The sequence below is a fragment of the Nomascus leucogenys genome, unplaced genomic scaffold (genome assembly GCF_006542625.1).
Source record: "Nomascus leucogenys isolate Asia unplaced genomic scaffold, Asia_NLE_v1 Super-Scaffold_241, whole genome shotgun sequence".
Taxonomy (NCBI): Eukaryota; Metazoa; Chordata; class Mammalia; order Primates; family Hylobatidae; genus Nomascus; species Nomascus leucogenys.
Window position 1 is genome coordinate 57,359 of NW_022095767.1, and position 12,587 is coordinate 69,945.

A 12,587-nucleotide genomic window follows, 5' to 3' on the forward strand; every position below is an offset into this window, starting at 1 on the left:
TCGCTCTGTCGCCCAGGCTGGAGTGTAGGGGCTCGATCTTGGCTCACTGCCACCTCTGCCTCCCGGGTTCAAAATGATTCTCCTGCCTCAGCCTCCCAAGTAGCTGGGACTACAGGCATGCACCACCATGCCTGGCTAATTTTTGTATTTTTAGTAGAGACAGGGTTTCACCATATTGGCCAGGCTGGTCTTGAACTCCTGACCTCAAGTGATCTACCTGCCTCAGCCTCCCAAAGCACTGGGATTACAGGCGTGAGCCACCACAAATGGCCCTATATATCTTTGTTTATAGTCTGTCTTCCTCCACTAGAATGTCAGCTCCCTGAGGGCAGGATTTGTGTCTGTTTTGGTCACTGCTATATCTCCAGTGCCTAAAAAGGCCTTGCACATAGCAAGTGCATGATGGATATTTGTTGAATGAAGGAAGGAATAAAATGAAGACCTCATTGAGCTCCTGGATCCAGCTATGCCTGAAGCCAGTCTTATGAAATGAGATAGGAAGATACACATCCACAGTGTCTCTCCAGCCTACACCTCCAACTCCGAGACCAGGTCATGGCTGGTGGATTTCTTGCTGTCCACACTTTCATCCCGGCCCTGGGACTCCCTCAGGGCCCAATGACAGGCGGCTGGCAGTGACCAGCAGAGTCGAGCCCTCCCAAAATACAGGAAGAGCATGGGATTGAGGCAGCTGTGAGCGAGGGCAAGGCCCACGATGAGGGGTTCAGCCCGCAGGGCCCTGGCCAGGAGTGCAGAGTTCGGGGCCGCCACAGTGAGCATCAGCCCCAACAGGTGGTAGGGTGCCCAGCAGACAAAAAACCCCACCACAATGGCCATGCCCAGTGGCCAGCAGTGTCGGGCTGCCCGGCACAGGAGGGCACCGTGGCAACTGGCCACGGCCACCAAGGGCCCCAGGAAGCCAAAAAGAAACCGGACGGCAGTCACTGCATTCTCGGTGCTGGAGGAGCCTCCGTAGTCCACCACACACTGCAGCCGGGCAGGGAAGTGCTCCTGGTGCAGCCGGCGGTAGATGGCGGAGGGCACAGTGAGCAGCAAGGCCAGTGTCCAGGCTGCCCCACAGGCCACCTGCACCCTGCACGCCCGCTGAACCGTAGACCACCAGGCAGGCCCGAGAGCCAGGAAGCAGAGGTCGGCACTGAGAGCTGCCAGGAGCAGGACGCTGGCATACATGGTCAGCAGGATGACGGAGGGCAGCGCCCGACAGCCCACTGCACCATACGGCCAGTGGCCTCCACGGGCAATAGGCACTGCCAGGATAGGTAGAGACAAACAGCACAGCAAATCCGCCACGGCCAGGTGGAGCAACCAGGTGGCACCCACCCTCCGGCGGGCCTCCTTCCCAGCCACCCAGGCCACCATGGCATTGCCTGGCACCCCCACCAGGAAGATGGCGGCATACAGTGGGAGCGGGGCCACGCGCAGCGGGTCGATGTCCAGGCAGGTGCCATCCAGGCAGTCCACAGGGAGGTCCGAGAGGTCGCTGTAATCCCCATACTCGTAGCTGACAGAATCGTTCCCCATTCAGGCTCCTGGCGTCTGGGAAGGAGAGAAAGACAGTGAAAACTCAGAGGAGGAATCTCCACGGCCCTGGAGATCTAGGGTGTCCACCAGCCCGGCCCACCAGCACCTTGCAAACTGGAATATTGCGGCATAAAGACTCCAGTGCTTTAGAATATTGGAATTCTAGGCCAGGTGTGGTGGCTCACACCTGTAATCTTAACACTTTGAGAGGCCAAGACAGGCGGATCACTTGAGGCCGGGAATTCAAGACCAGGCCAACATGGCGAAACCCTGTCTCTACTAAAAATACAAAAATTAGCTGGGTGCGGTGGCGGGCACCTGTAATCCCAGCTACTTGGGAGGCTGAGAATTTCTTGAACCCAGAAGGTAGAGGTGGCAGTGAGCTGAGATCGCACCACTGCACTCCAGCCTGGGAGACAGAGTGAGACTCCATCTCAAAAAAAAAGGAATTCTAGAACTTAGTGCTGTTAGAAGTAGCTTGGTGGCATCTTGGAATTCTAGAATATTACAATGCTAGAACCCTAGTACATTGGAATAGTGGGGCTGGGCACGGTGGTTCAGGCCTGTAATCCCAACGATTTGAGAGGCCAAAGTGGGAAGATCGCTTGAGGTCAGGAGTTCTAGACCAGCCTGGGCAACATAGGGAGACCGCATCTCTACAAAAACTTTTTAAAACGTAGCCAGGCCTCCCTCCCTCCCTCCCTCCTTCCTTCCTTCCTTCATTCCTTCTTTTGGGATGGTCTCCCTCTGTTGCCCAGACTGGAGTGCCGCAGCGTGGTCTCGGCTCACTGCAACCTCCCTGCCTCGGGCTCCCGTGATTCTCCTGCCTCAGCCTGCCGAGTGCCTGGGATTGCAGGCGCACACCACCACGCCTGGCTGGTTTTTGTATTTTTGGTGGAGACGGGGTTTCGCCGTGTTGGCCAGGCTGGGCTCCAACTCCTGACCTTGAGTGATCTGCCCGCCTAGGAATCCAGAAGTGCTGGGATTACAGACGGAGTCTCGCTCACTCAATGCTCAGTGTTGCCCAGGCTGGAGTGCAGTGGCGTGATCTTGGCTCGCTACAACCTCCACCTCCCAGCCGCCTGCCTTGGCCTCCCAAAGTGCTAAGATTACAGCCTCTGCCCGGCAGCCACCCCGTCTAGGAAGTGAGGAGCACCTCTGCCCGGCCGCCCCGTCTGGGAAATGAGGAGCATCTCTGCCCGGCAGCCACCCCGTCTAGGAAGTGAGGAGCGTCTCTGCCCGGCTGCCCATCGTCTGGGGTGGGGCGCTCTGCCCGGCCGCCACCCCGTCTAGGAAGTGAGGAGCACCTCTGCCCAGCCGCCCCGTCTGGGAAATGAGGAGCATCTCTGCCCGGCGGCCACCCCGTCTAGGAAGTGAGGACCGTCTCTGCCTGGCCGCCCATCGTCTGGGATGTGAGGAGCGCCTCTGCCCGGCCACCCATCGTCTGGGAAGTGAGGAGCACCTCTGCCTGGCCGCTGTGCAACCTTCCAAGTGTGAAGTGACAGCCTTCGTTGTAGAATGAATGAAGACACTGGCACTGATTATATAACACTTTGGCAGCTATCTCAAGTCGTTGATGGTGGAGGTATTGGAATTTTAGAAGAAAGCAAACACACAAATTTGACTAAAGGCGATTTTGTGACTTCTTTCTATTGGCCCTGGCAAACCAAGGTTATTCTGGATGGAAATAGCCTTGAAAAGGTGATATATATATGAACGTATCTGATTTTTTTTCCTCGTATAATTCTTACTTTGTGCATTTGATATTCAGTTGTGTTTGTAATCACAGAAAAATAAAAGCATATATTTTCTTTAAAAAAAAAAAAAAAAACGTAGCCAGGCATGGTCATGCGTGCCTGTAATCCTAGCTACTGAAAAGGCTGAAGTGGGAGAATCACTTGAGCCCAGGAGACTGAGTGAGCTTGATCATACCCCTGCACTCCAGCCAGGATGACAGAGTGAGACTCTGTCTCAAAAAAGAAAAAAAAAAATAGGGAAAGAAAGAAATGAGCAAAATCCAAAATCCACAGTATTTTAGAAGATGATAAATACTATGGGAAAAACGTCACAGAGGGAAGCTGGCTATGTTGGAGTTTTACAGGCATAGTCAGAGAAGGCTTCTCTGAGAAGATGACATTTGCATACAAATCTGAAGGAACGGTGGGAGAGATGCATGGAGATCTGGAGGAAGAGTGTTTCAGGCATCGAGAAAGGCCAGTGCAAAGGCCCTGAGGTGGGAACATGACGGTCGTGTCCGAGAACAGCAAGGAGCCCAGTGTGGCTGGAGTGGAGTCTGCCAGCGGGAGAGGGTGGGAGGCAATAGCAGAGTCATCAGGGGCCGGGCACAGTGGCTCACACCAGTAATAACAGGACTTTGGGAGGCCAAGGCAGGTGGATCACCTGAGGTCAGGAGTTTGAGACCAACCTGACGAAATTGGTGAAACCCCGTCTCTACTAAAAATACAAAAATAAGCTGGAGTGGTGGTGGGCACCTGTAATCCCAGCTACTCAGGAGGCTGAGCCAGTAGGGATCACCTGAACCAGGGAGGCGGAGGTTGCTGTGAGCTGAGATCATGCCACTGCACTCTAGCCTGGGCAACAGAGCAAGACTCCATCTCAAAAAAAGAAAGAAACAAAACAAAACAAAACAACAGTTATCAGGGGCCACGGCATGTAGGGCCACATGGGCAAACAAGGACATCATCATTTATTCCAAATGAGACAGGTGCTATAGGAGGGTGCTGAGCAGAGAAGCAACATAATCTATCATAGCAATAATTTTTTTTTTTGAGACAGAGTTTTGCTCTGTCACCCAGGCTGGAGTGTGGTGGCGTGATCTCGGCTCACTGCAACCTCCGCCTCCCGAGTTCAAGCAATTCTCCTGCCTCAGCCTCCCAAGTAGCTGGGATTACAGGTACATGCCACCATACCTGGCTAATTTTTGTATTTTTAAAAAAGATGGGGTTTCACCATGTTAGCCAGGCTGGTGTTGAACTCCTGACCTCAGGTGATCCACCCGCCTCAGCCTCCCAAAGTGTTGGGATTGCAGGCATGAGCCACCACGTCCGGCCACAATATTATTATTATTACTATATTATTACTATTTTTTGAGACAGGGTCTCGCTCTGTAGCCCAGACTGGACTGCAGTGGCACTTTCTCGGCTCACTGCAGCCTCCACCTCATGGGCTCAAGCACCCTCCACCTCACCCTCCCAAGTAGCTAGGACTACAGGGGCACACCATCATGCCTGATTAATTATTATTTTTTTTTTTTGGAGGTTATCTGGTTTCACCATGTTGCCCACGCTGGTCTTGAATTCTGGGGCTCAAGCAACCTGCCTTGCCTCAGCCTCTCAAACCGCTGGGATTACAGGCATGATTGCCACTGTGCCTGACAATAATAATTAAAAAATTATTATTATTATTATTGGAAGCCACCTTTTATTGAACACTTTGTTTTGTGTCAACTTTTTTTTTTTTTTTTAGGGACAGATCTTGCTCTGTCACTCAGGCTGGAATGCAATGGCACTATCATGGCTCACTGCAGCCTCGAACTCCTGGGCTCAAGTGGTCCTCCCACCTTAGCCTCCTGAGTACGTGGGACTACAGGTGTGCACCACCACACCTGGCAAATTTATATATATATATTTTTAGAGACAGGGTCTTGCTATCTTGCCAAGGCTGGAGGGCAGTGGTGCAATCACGGCTCACTGCAGCCTCAAACTCCTGTGCTCAAGCGATCCTCCCACCTCTGCCTCCTGTGTAGCTGGGACTACAGACAGTGGCCAGCATGCAGCTTTAAACACTGTATCACTGAAACCTTATTTTATTTTATTTATTTATTTTTTTTGAAACAGAGTCTCACTCTGCTGCCCAGGCTGGAGTGCAGTGGCGCTATCTCGGCTCACTGCAACCTCTGCCTCCTGGGTTCAAGCAATACTCCTGCCACAAGCCTCCCAAGTAGCTGGGATTACAGGCGTGCATCACCATGCCCAGGGCTAATTTTTTATATTTTTAGTAGAGATGAGGTTTCACCATGTTGGCCAGGCTGGTTTGGAATTCCTGACCTCAAGTGGGCTGCCTGCCACGGCCTCCCAAAGTGCTAGGATTACAGGCATGAGCCACCGTGCCTGGCCTCACTGAAACCTTATAATAACTGTCTGAATTTGACACTACTGTTATATTTATTCTACAGACAAGGCACAGAAAAGTTAAGTAACTTACCTAAGATCACTCAGCTAAGTAGGTAAAAAATTTTTTTTTTGAGACGGCTCGCTCTGTCATCCAGGCTGGAGTGCAGTGACGCAATCTCGGTTCACTGCAACCTCCGCTTCCAGGGTTCAAGCGATTCTCCTGCCTCAGCCTCCTGAGTCGCTGGTACTACAGGCACCCGCCACCATGCCCAGCTAATTTGTGTATTTTTAGTAGAGACAGGGTTTCATCATATTGGCCAGGCTGGTCTCGAACTCCTGACCTTGTGATCCGCCCTCCTCAGCCTCCCAAAGTGCTGGGATTGCAGGCGTGAGCCACCGCACCCAGCCCTAAGTAGGTAAATTTCAAAGTGTGTTGGTCCCCACTGCAGAACCCCATGCCCTAGAATATTATCATCTCCAAATCTCAGGCTCTGGAGAGCTGGCAGGCAGTACGGCAAGTGACCCTGAGCATCCCCGGCCTCCATGACTGTGGGTGTCAGTTGCAGCTGGCTGTGCCTATTTCCTCATCGGGGAAACAAGAGTCATCGAGGTGAACCTACCTCTCTGGTTTTGGGAGTCCTTGAAGAGTTAAGATGTGTCCAGCACGTGGCACACAGGCTCCGGTAGACAAAGCTGTGGGTAGCACAGGACCCAGGCAGGAGTCCCCACCCCCCCACCCCCATAATGTCAGAGTGACCCGGCCCTGCGGCTCTCTGCTGGCTATTATGGGTTGGCTGGCACTATTCGGCACTCCAGCTGGTGTTGAGGCAACAGGAAGGAGAGAGAGGAAGTTGGGGCACTCCCCTCCCTCATGCCAGATAGCAGTGAAGAGGCCAGGCCACTTGGTGTGTGTATTTGGAGTCTGGCATTCCACTTTCATATTATTTTAATCCCTAGAGTAAAAGGTGTGCAGAATTTAGCCAGGTGCAGTGGCTCACACCTGTAATCCCAGTACGTCGGGAGGCTGAGGAGGAAGGATCGCTTGAGGCCAAGAGTTCAAGACCAGCCTAGGCAACACAGTGAGACCCTCTGTCTCTACAAAAAATTTAAAAACTAGCCAGGCACAGTTGTTCGTGCCTGCAATCCCAACCTTTTCGAAGACTGGGGTGGAGGATCATATGAGCCCAGGAGTTTGAGGCTGCAGTTAGCCGTGATCGCGCCACTGCACTCCAGCCTGAGCAACAGAGTGAGACCCTGTCCCTTGAAGGAAAGAAAAGAAGGAAGGAAGGAAGGAAGGAAGGAAGGAAGGAAGGAAGGAAGGAAGGAGGGAAGGAGGAAAGAAGGAAAGAAGGAAAGAAGGAAAGAAAGAAGGAAAGAAAGAAAGAAAGAAGGAAGGAAAGAAAGAAGAAAGAAAGAAAGAAAGAAAGAAAGAAAGAAAGAAAGAAAGAAAGAAAGAAAGAAAGAAAGAAAGAAAGAAAAAAGAAAGAACAGCATTTAAAAACTGAACCCCCCTAGCCGGGCACAGTGGCTCACATCTGTAATCCCAGCACTTTGGGAGGCCAAGGCGGGCGGATCACTTGAGGCCAGGAGTTCGAGACTAGCCTGATCAACATGGTGAAACCTGGTCTCTACTAAAAATACAAAAATCAGCCAGGCATGGTTGTGGGCTCTTGTAATTCCAGCTACTCGGGAGACTGAGGCAGGAGAATCGCTGGAACCTGGGAGGCAGAGGTTGCAGTGAGCCAAGATCATGCCACTGCACTCCAACCTGGGCGACAAGAGCAAGACTCCATCACAAAAAACAAACAAACAAACAACAACAACAAAAACCCTGAAATTCCCACCAGCTGTGTGGCCTTGGGCAAGTCACCTAACCTATCTGTGCCTCAGTAAAATGGGAATAATAATATACTTGCTTTAGGGGATGTCGTAAGAATTCAATGAGTTAGAAGCGTAGAGCTCAGTGTATAGAGCTGGTTTTCAGTGGGTGTCATACGTATGCTAGCTGCTGTTATCACTGTCCACACGCATCCTCTCACCCTGCAAAGACTCCACCCTTCCTGGCACTTGTTGATTACTATCCAGGAAACTTTCTTTTTTTTTTTTTTTTTTTTTTTTTGAGATGGAGTCTCGCTCTGTCACCCAGGCTGGAGTGCAGTGGCACGATCTCGGCTCACTGCAAGCTCCACCTCCCGGCTTCACGCCATTCTCCTGCCTCAGCCTCCCGAGTAGTTGGGACTACAGGTGCCCACCACCATGCCCGGCTAATTTTTTGTATTTTTAGTAGAGACGGGGGTTTCACTGTGTTAGCCAGGATGGTCTCGATCTCCTGACCTCGTGATCCGCCCGCCTTGGCCTCCCAAAGTGCTGGGATTACAGGCGTGAGTCAACATGCCCAGCCCAATCCAGGAAACTTTCTGTGCCTCGTAATTTGCCCAGCTGTAAGCCCAAAGCGATGGTATCGTAGATGGCATTTCCTTTGTAACGTCTTAACCAGAAATGAGAGCTTTCAACACACATTGTTCCATTTCTTCATCTTTTCCGCTTAACATGCCCGATATCTGTTTTCCTGTCTATCTGTACAGATATCAACCCCATTCGTCCCCAAAGCATCAAAAACAGTCCACTGTCTGCCCAAGTGGTGCTTATTAACTAAAGGCCATTCAATAACAATGGTAAGGAGAATAATGAGAAACAGGGCCAGGTGCAGAAGCTCACACCTGTAATCCCAACGCTTTGGGAGTCCTAAGCAGACGGATCACCTGAGGTCAGGAGTTTGAGACCAGCCTGGCCAACATGGTAAAATCTCATCTCTACTAAAGATAAAAAAAAAAAAAAAAAAAAAAAATTAGCTGGGCATGGAGTTGAGTGCCTGTAATCTCAGCTATTCAGGAGGCCGAGGCAGGAGAATCCCTTGAAGCTGGGAGGTGGAGGTTGCAGTCAGCTGAGATCACACCACTGCACTCCAGCCTGGGTGACAGACCGAGACTCCATCTCAACCAAAAAAAAAAAAAAAAATCGGATTTGGCTTAGATGATTTTGTCTTGCTGTTGGGTAACGTAAGTGTTCTAAACACATTTGAGGTAGGCTATGCCCATGAGGTCAAGGCTGCAGTGAGCCAAGATCGTGCCACTGCACTCCAGCCTGGGCAACAGAGTGAGACCCTGTCTCAAAAGAAAAGGTAGGCTATGATGTTCAGTAGGCTAGGTGTATTAAATCCAATTTGATTTACGATATTTTCAACTTACGTTGGGGTTTTTGTTTTGTGTTTTTTTCTTGTTCAGTCACCCAAGCTGAGTTCAGTGGTTCAATCTTGGCTCACCACAGCCTCTACCTCCTAGGCTCAAGTGATCCTCCTGCCTCAGCCTCTGGAGTAGCTGGGACTACGGGTGCATGCCATCATGCCCAGCTAATTCTTTTTTTTTCTGTACAGACAGCTCTCACTATGTTGCCCAGGCTGATCTCTAAACTTCTGGGCTCAAGCAATCCTCCCACCTCAGCCTCCCAAAAGTGCTGCCATTAACGGCGTGAGCCACTGTGTGCGGCCTTATGATGGGTTGATAGAGATGGGACCCCATTGTAAGTCAAAGAGCATCTGTACTTATATCTAGATTCTAAAGCATAGGTACCCTTCTTATTATTTCTTTTTTTTTTAATTTTTTATTATACTTTAGGTTTTAGGGTACATGTGCACAATGTGCAGGTTTGTTACATATGTATCCATGTGCCACATTGATTTCCTGCACCCATTAACTCGTCATTTAGCATTAGGTATATCTCCTAATGCTGTCCCTCCCCCCCTTCTTATTATTTCATAATAATTAAAATAATAGATGGCTTTTATTGAGCACCTATGATCTACAAGATATAACCCTCAACACAAACCCTTGAGGTCAATATTATCATCCTCATTTCCCAGAACATCAGCTCCTTCCGGCCTCGGGTGCCACTGTGTCCCCGGCATCTGGGACAGAACCTGGCACACAGCACAGGCACGGTCGATATTTGGTAAGTGAAAGGGTAAAAGAGTAAACTGAGGCACAGAGAGACTAAGTGGTCACTTAGGTTTCTTTTGTTGTGTGCCTCTTGGTGCATGCCTGTCTGTGCATCCAGTCTTGCTGGGTCCTCTGCTCTGGAAAACCCTGGAGCAGAATCAAAGAAGGCTGGCCGGGCGCAGTGGCTCACACCTGTAATCCCAGCACTTTGGGAGGCCGAGGCGGGTGGATCACAAGGTCAGGAGATCGAGACCATCCTGGCTAACACGGTGAAACCCCCGTCTCTACTAAAAATACAAAAAATTAGCTGGGCGTGGTGGCGGGCCCCTGTAGTCCCAGCTACTCGGGAAGCTGAGGCAGGAGAATGGTGTGAACCCGGGAAGCGGAGCTTGCAGTGAGCGGAGATCGCACCACTGCACTGCAGCCTGGGTGACAGAGCAAGACTCCATCTCAAAAAAAAAAAAAAAAAAAGAAGAAGAAGTCTGAACATTCCTTCTTCCTGAACATCCATCTTCTAGGATTCCTCCCTCATGACCCAGCAATCAGCCTCCTTCCCAGAAAAGCACACATATGCTCACCAGAAAACATGTGCCAGAATGTTCACAGCAGCCCAAGATGAGAAACCATCCAAATAGCCACCCACAGCAGAATGGATAAACACATCATGGGGTGTTCACCTTGTGGAATATTCTACACGATGAGAATGAACAAACACCACGCAAGAATGTGGACGGATTTTGTGATAGAACATTGAGGGGGCCAGGTGCAGTGATTCACGCCTGTAATCCCAGCACTTTGGGAGTCCAAGGTGGGAGGATCACCTGAGGTCAGGAGTTCGAGAGCAGCCTGTCCAACATGGTGAAATCTCGTCTCTACTAAAAATATAAAAAAAATTATGGCCAGATGCAGTAGCTCACGCCTGTAATCTCAGCACTTTGGGAGGCCAAGGTGGGTGGATCACCTGAGGTCAAAAGTTGGAGACCAGCCTGGCCAACATGGTGAAACCCTGTCTCTACTAAAAATACAAAAATTAGCTAGGTGTGGTGGCAGCACCTGTATTCCCAGCTACTCAGAGGCTGAGGCAGGAGAATCACTTGAACCTGGGAGGCGGAGGTTGCAGTGAGCCAAGATCGCGCCACTGCACTCCAGCCTGGGCGACAGAGTGAGACCCTGTCAAAAGAAAGAAAGAGAGAAAAGGAAAGAAAGAGAAAAGAATTGGAATTGCTGAGTTAAAAGGCTTGCTCGCTACGCATGCTATAATTTGGTGGATTTGCCGGAAGCTGTAGGAATTCCTGCAGGTTTGAGAGAGGCTGTTTCCCGTACATCTGTGTGTGAAAAACCATTTGGGCGGGGTGCGGTGGCTCACGCCTGTAATCCCAGCACTTTGGAAGGCCAAGGCGGGTGGATCACCTGAGGTCGGGAGTTCGAGACCAGCCTGACCAACATGGAGAAACCCCATCTCTACTAAAAATACAAAATTAGCCGAGCATGGTGGCGCGCGCGTGTAATCCCAGCTGAGACAAGAGAATCGCTTGAACCTGGGAGGTGGAGGTTGCGGTGAGCCGAGATGACACCATTGCACTCCAGCCTGGGCAACAAGAGTGAAACCCTGTCTCCAAAAAGAAAAAGAAAAACAAGTTTAGATCCTTTGACAAGAGCTTTGCTGCTGGGCTGCCCAAGTTAATTCCAAGAGCCCAGGACTCTGACATGCGTTCCAGTGTGGCCGTAATAAGACTGCACTTCTCAAACTCTAGTTCTGCTTACAAGATTCTGAAAGTAACGATTCCGAGAAGCCAAGATCATGCGATCTCTCTCTCTCCCTCCTTCCCGCCCTTGTTGCCTCCATCCTTACCGTCTCTTCCAAGAGTATCCCCACGTGAGTCAAACGCCACTTGGGAGCCCAATCCGGGCCCACAGCCAGGACCCAGGAGGTCTGGGGTCTCTCCCCGCCGTGTCTGGCAGCTGGTCGAGTCCTGGAAATCCGTCCTGTTTGCCAGGGCTCCTGTCGGATGCCGCTGAGCACTGCCACCTCACCGGTCCCAGTGACTCTTTATAAGCAGTACAAAATAGGAGTGGCCTTGTCTCGTTCTCAGGGTGTGTTTGTCCTGTCTTCTTCCCGTGACTCACAGAACCCAAAATTACGGGGTGGCTGGCAGGGCCGGAGAGGGCTCGGTTGGGTGGAGGGCTGATCCCAGGTCCCCAACTCCAGTCTCGAAGTTCCAGCTTCCTGGAAGCCAGACCTGCATGCAGTTTGCTTTTCAACGCCTTAGAGGTCTTGGCCTGGATTCTGTTTCTCCACAACATGCCAGCTGCCCCCAGCTACCTCCAGGCCTCTAACTGTGCTCAACCCCTCCCTTCTGCAGCCTCAGGACAGACAAACATCCCTCCCTCCTCCTTGGCTCTGAGGAATACAGCCTGGGGTCACATTCTCCACAAAAAGACCACAGCAGCTCAGCGCAGGGCGCAAGGCCTCAGTGGTAGAAAAAGCACAAACAACTCCTTTCTTGGGCCTCAATTTTCCATCTGTAGAATGGGAAGATGTTGTTGGCCATAGCGATGCTTTACTTTTTTTTAGAGATGGAGTCTTGCTCTGTCGCTCAGGCTGTCGTGCAGTGACAGCATTATGCCTCACTGCAGCCTCAAACTCCCAGGCTCAAGTGATCCTCCCACCTCAGCCTCCTGAGTAGCTAGGACTACAGGCATGCACCAACATACCTGGCTAATTTTTTAAAATTTTTGTAGAGGTGCGGTCTTGCTGTGTTGCCCAGCCTCAAGCCAACCTCACACCTCGACCTCCCAAAGGGCTGGGATTACAGAAGTGAGCCAGTGTGCCCAGCCATGACAGCAATTCCTAACCTCTCCCAGCATACGACAGCGGCTGAGAACAAGGATTCAAGGGCCAGAATGATGAGATTCA

At 51.0% G+C, this 12,587-nt stretch overlaps 1 protein-coding gene across 3 annotated transcripts; it reads right to left on the reverse strand.

Annotated features, from left to right (window-relative positions):
* Window positions 1-245: 245 nt before the first annotated feature.
* C5AR2 (complement component 5a receptor 2) lies at window positions 246-11,725 on the reverse strand. 3 transcript variants are annotated; one of them, XM_030807788.1, is made up of 2 exons: window positions 1,730-1,856; window positions 246-1,557 (listed from the first exon to the last, which is right to left on the reverse strand). In XM_030807788.1, the coding sequence occupies exon 2, from the start codon at window positions 1,540-1,542 to the stop codon at window positions 529-531; it is 1,014 nt and encodes a 337-aa protein (XP_030663648.1). In that variant the 5' UTR covers window positions 1,543-1,557; window positions 1,730-1,856; the 3' UTR covers window positions 246-528. The 3 variants fall into 3 exon arrangements, with proteins under 3 accessions (XP_030663648.1, XP_003277710.2, XP_030663647.1); XM_003277662.4 differs by lacking the exon at window positions 1,730-1,856 and adding an exon at window positions 11,523-11,725 and having other exon boundaries at window positions 526-1,557; XM_030807787.1 differs by lacking the exon at window positions 1,730-1,856 and adding an exon at window positions 6,296-6,379 and having other exon boundaries at window positions 526-1,557.
* Between the last annotated feature and the right edge of the window lie 862 nt (window positions 11,726-12,587).

What these genes read in the sequence shown, in the direction of transcription:
- C5AR2 (XM_030807788.1), bottom strand. Translation starts at nt 1,542, where the DNA reads ATGGGGAACGATTCTGTCAGCTACGAGTATGGGGATTACAGCGACCTC.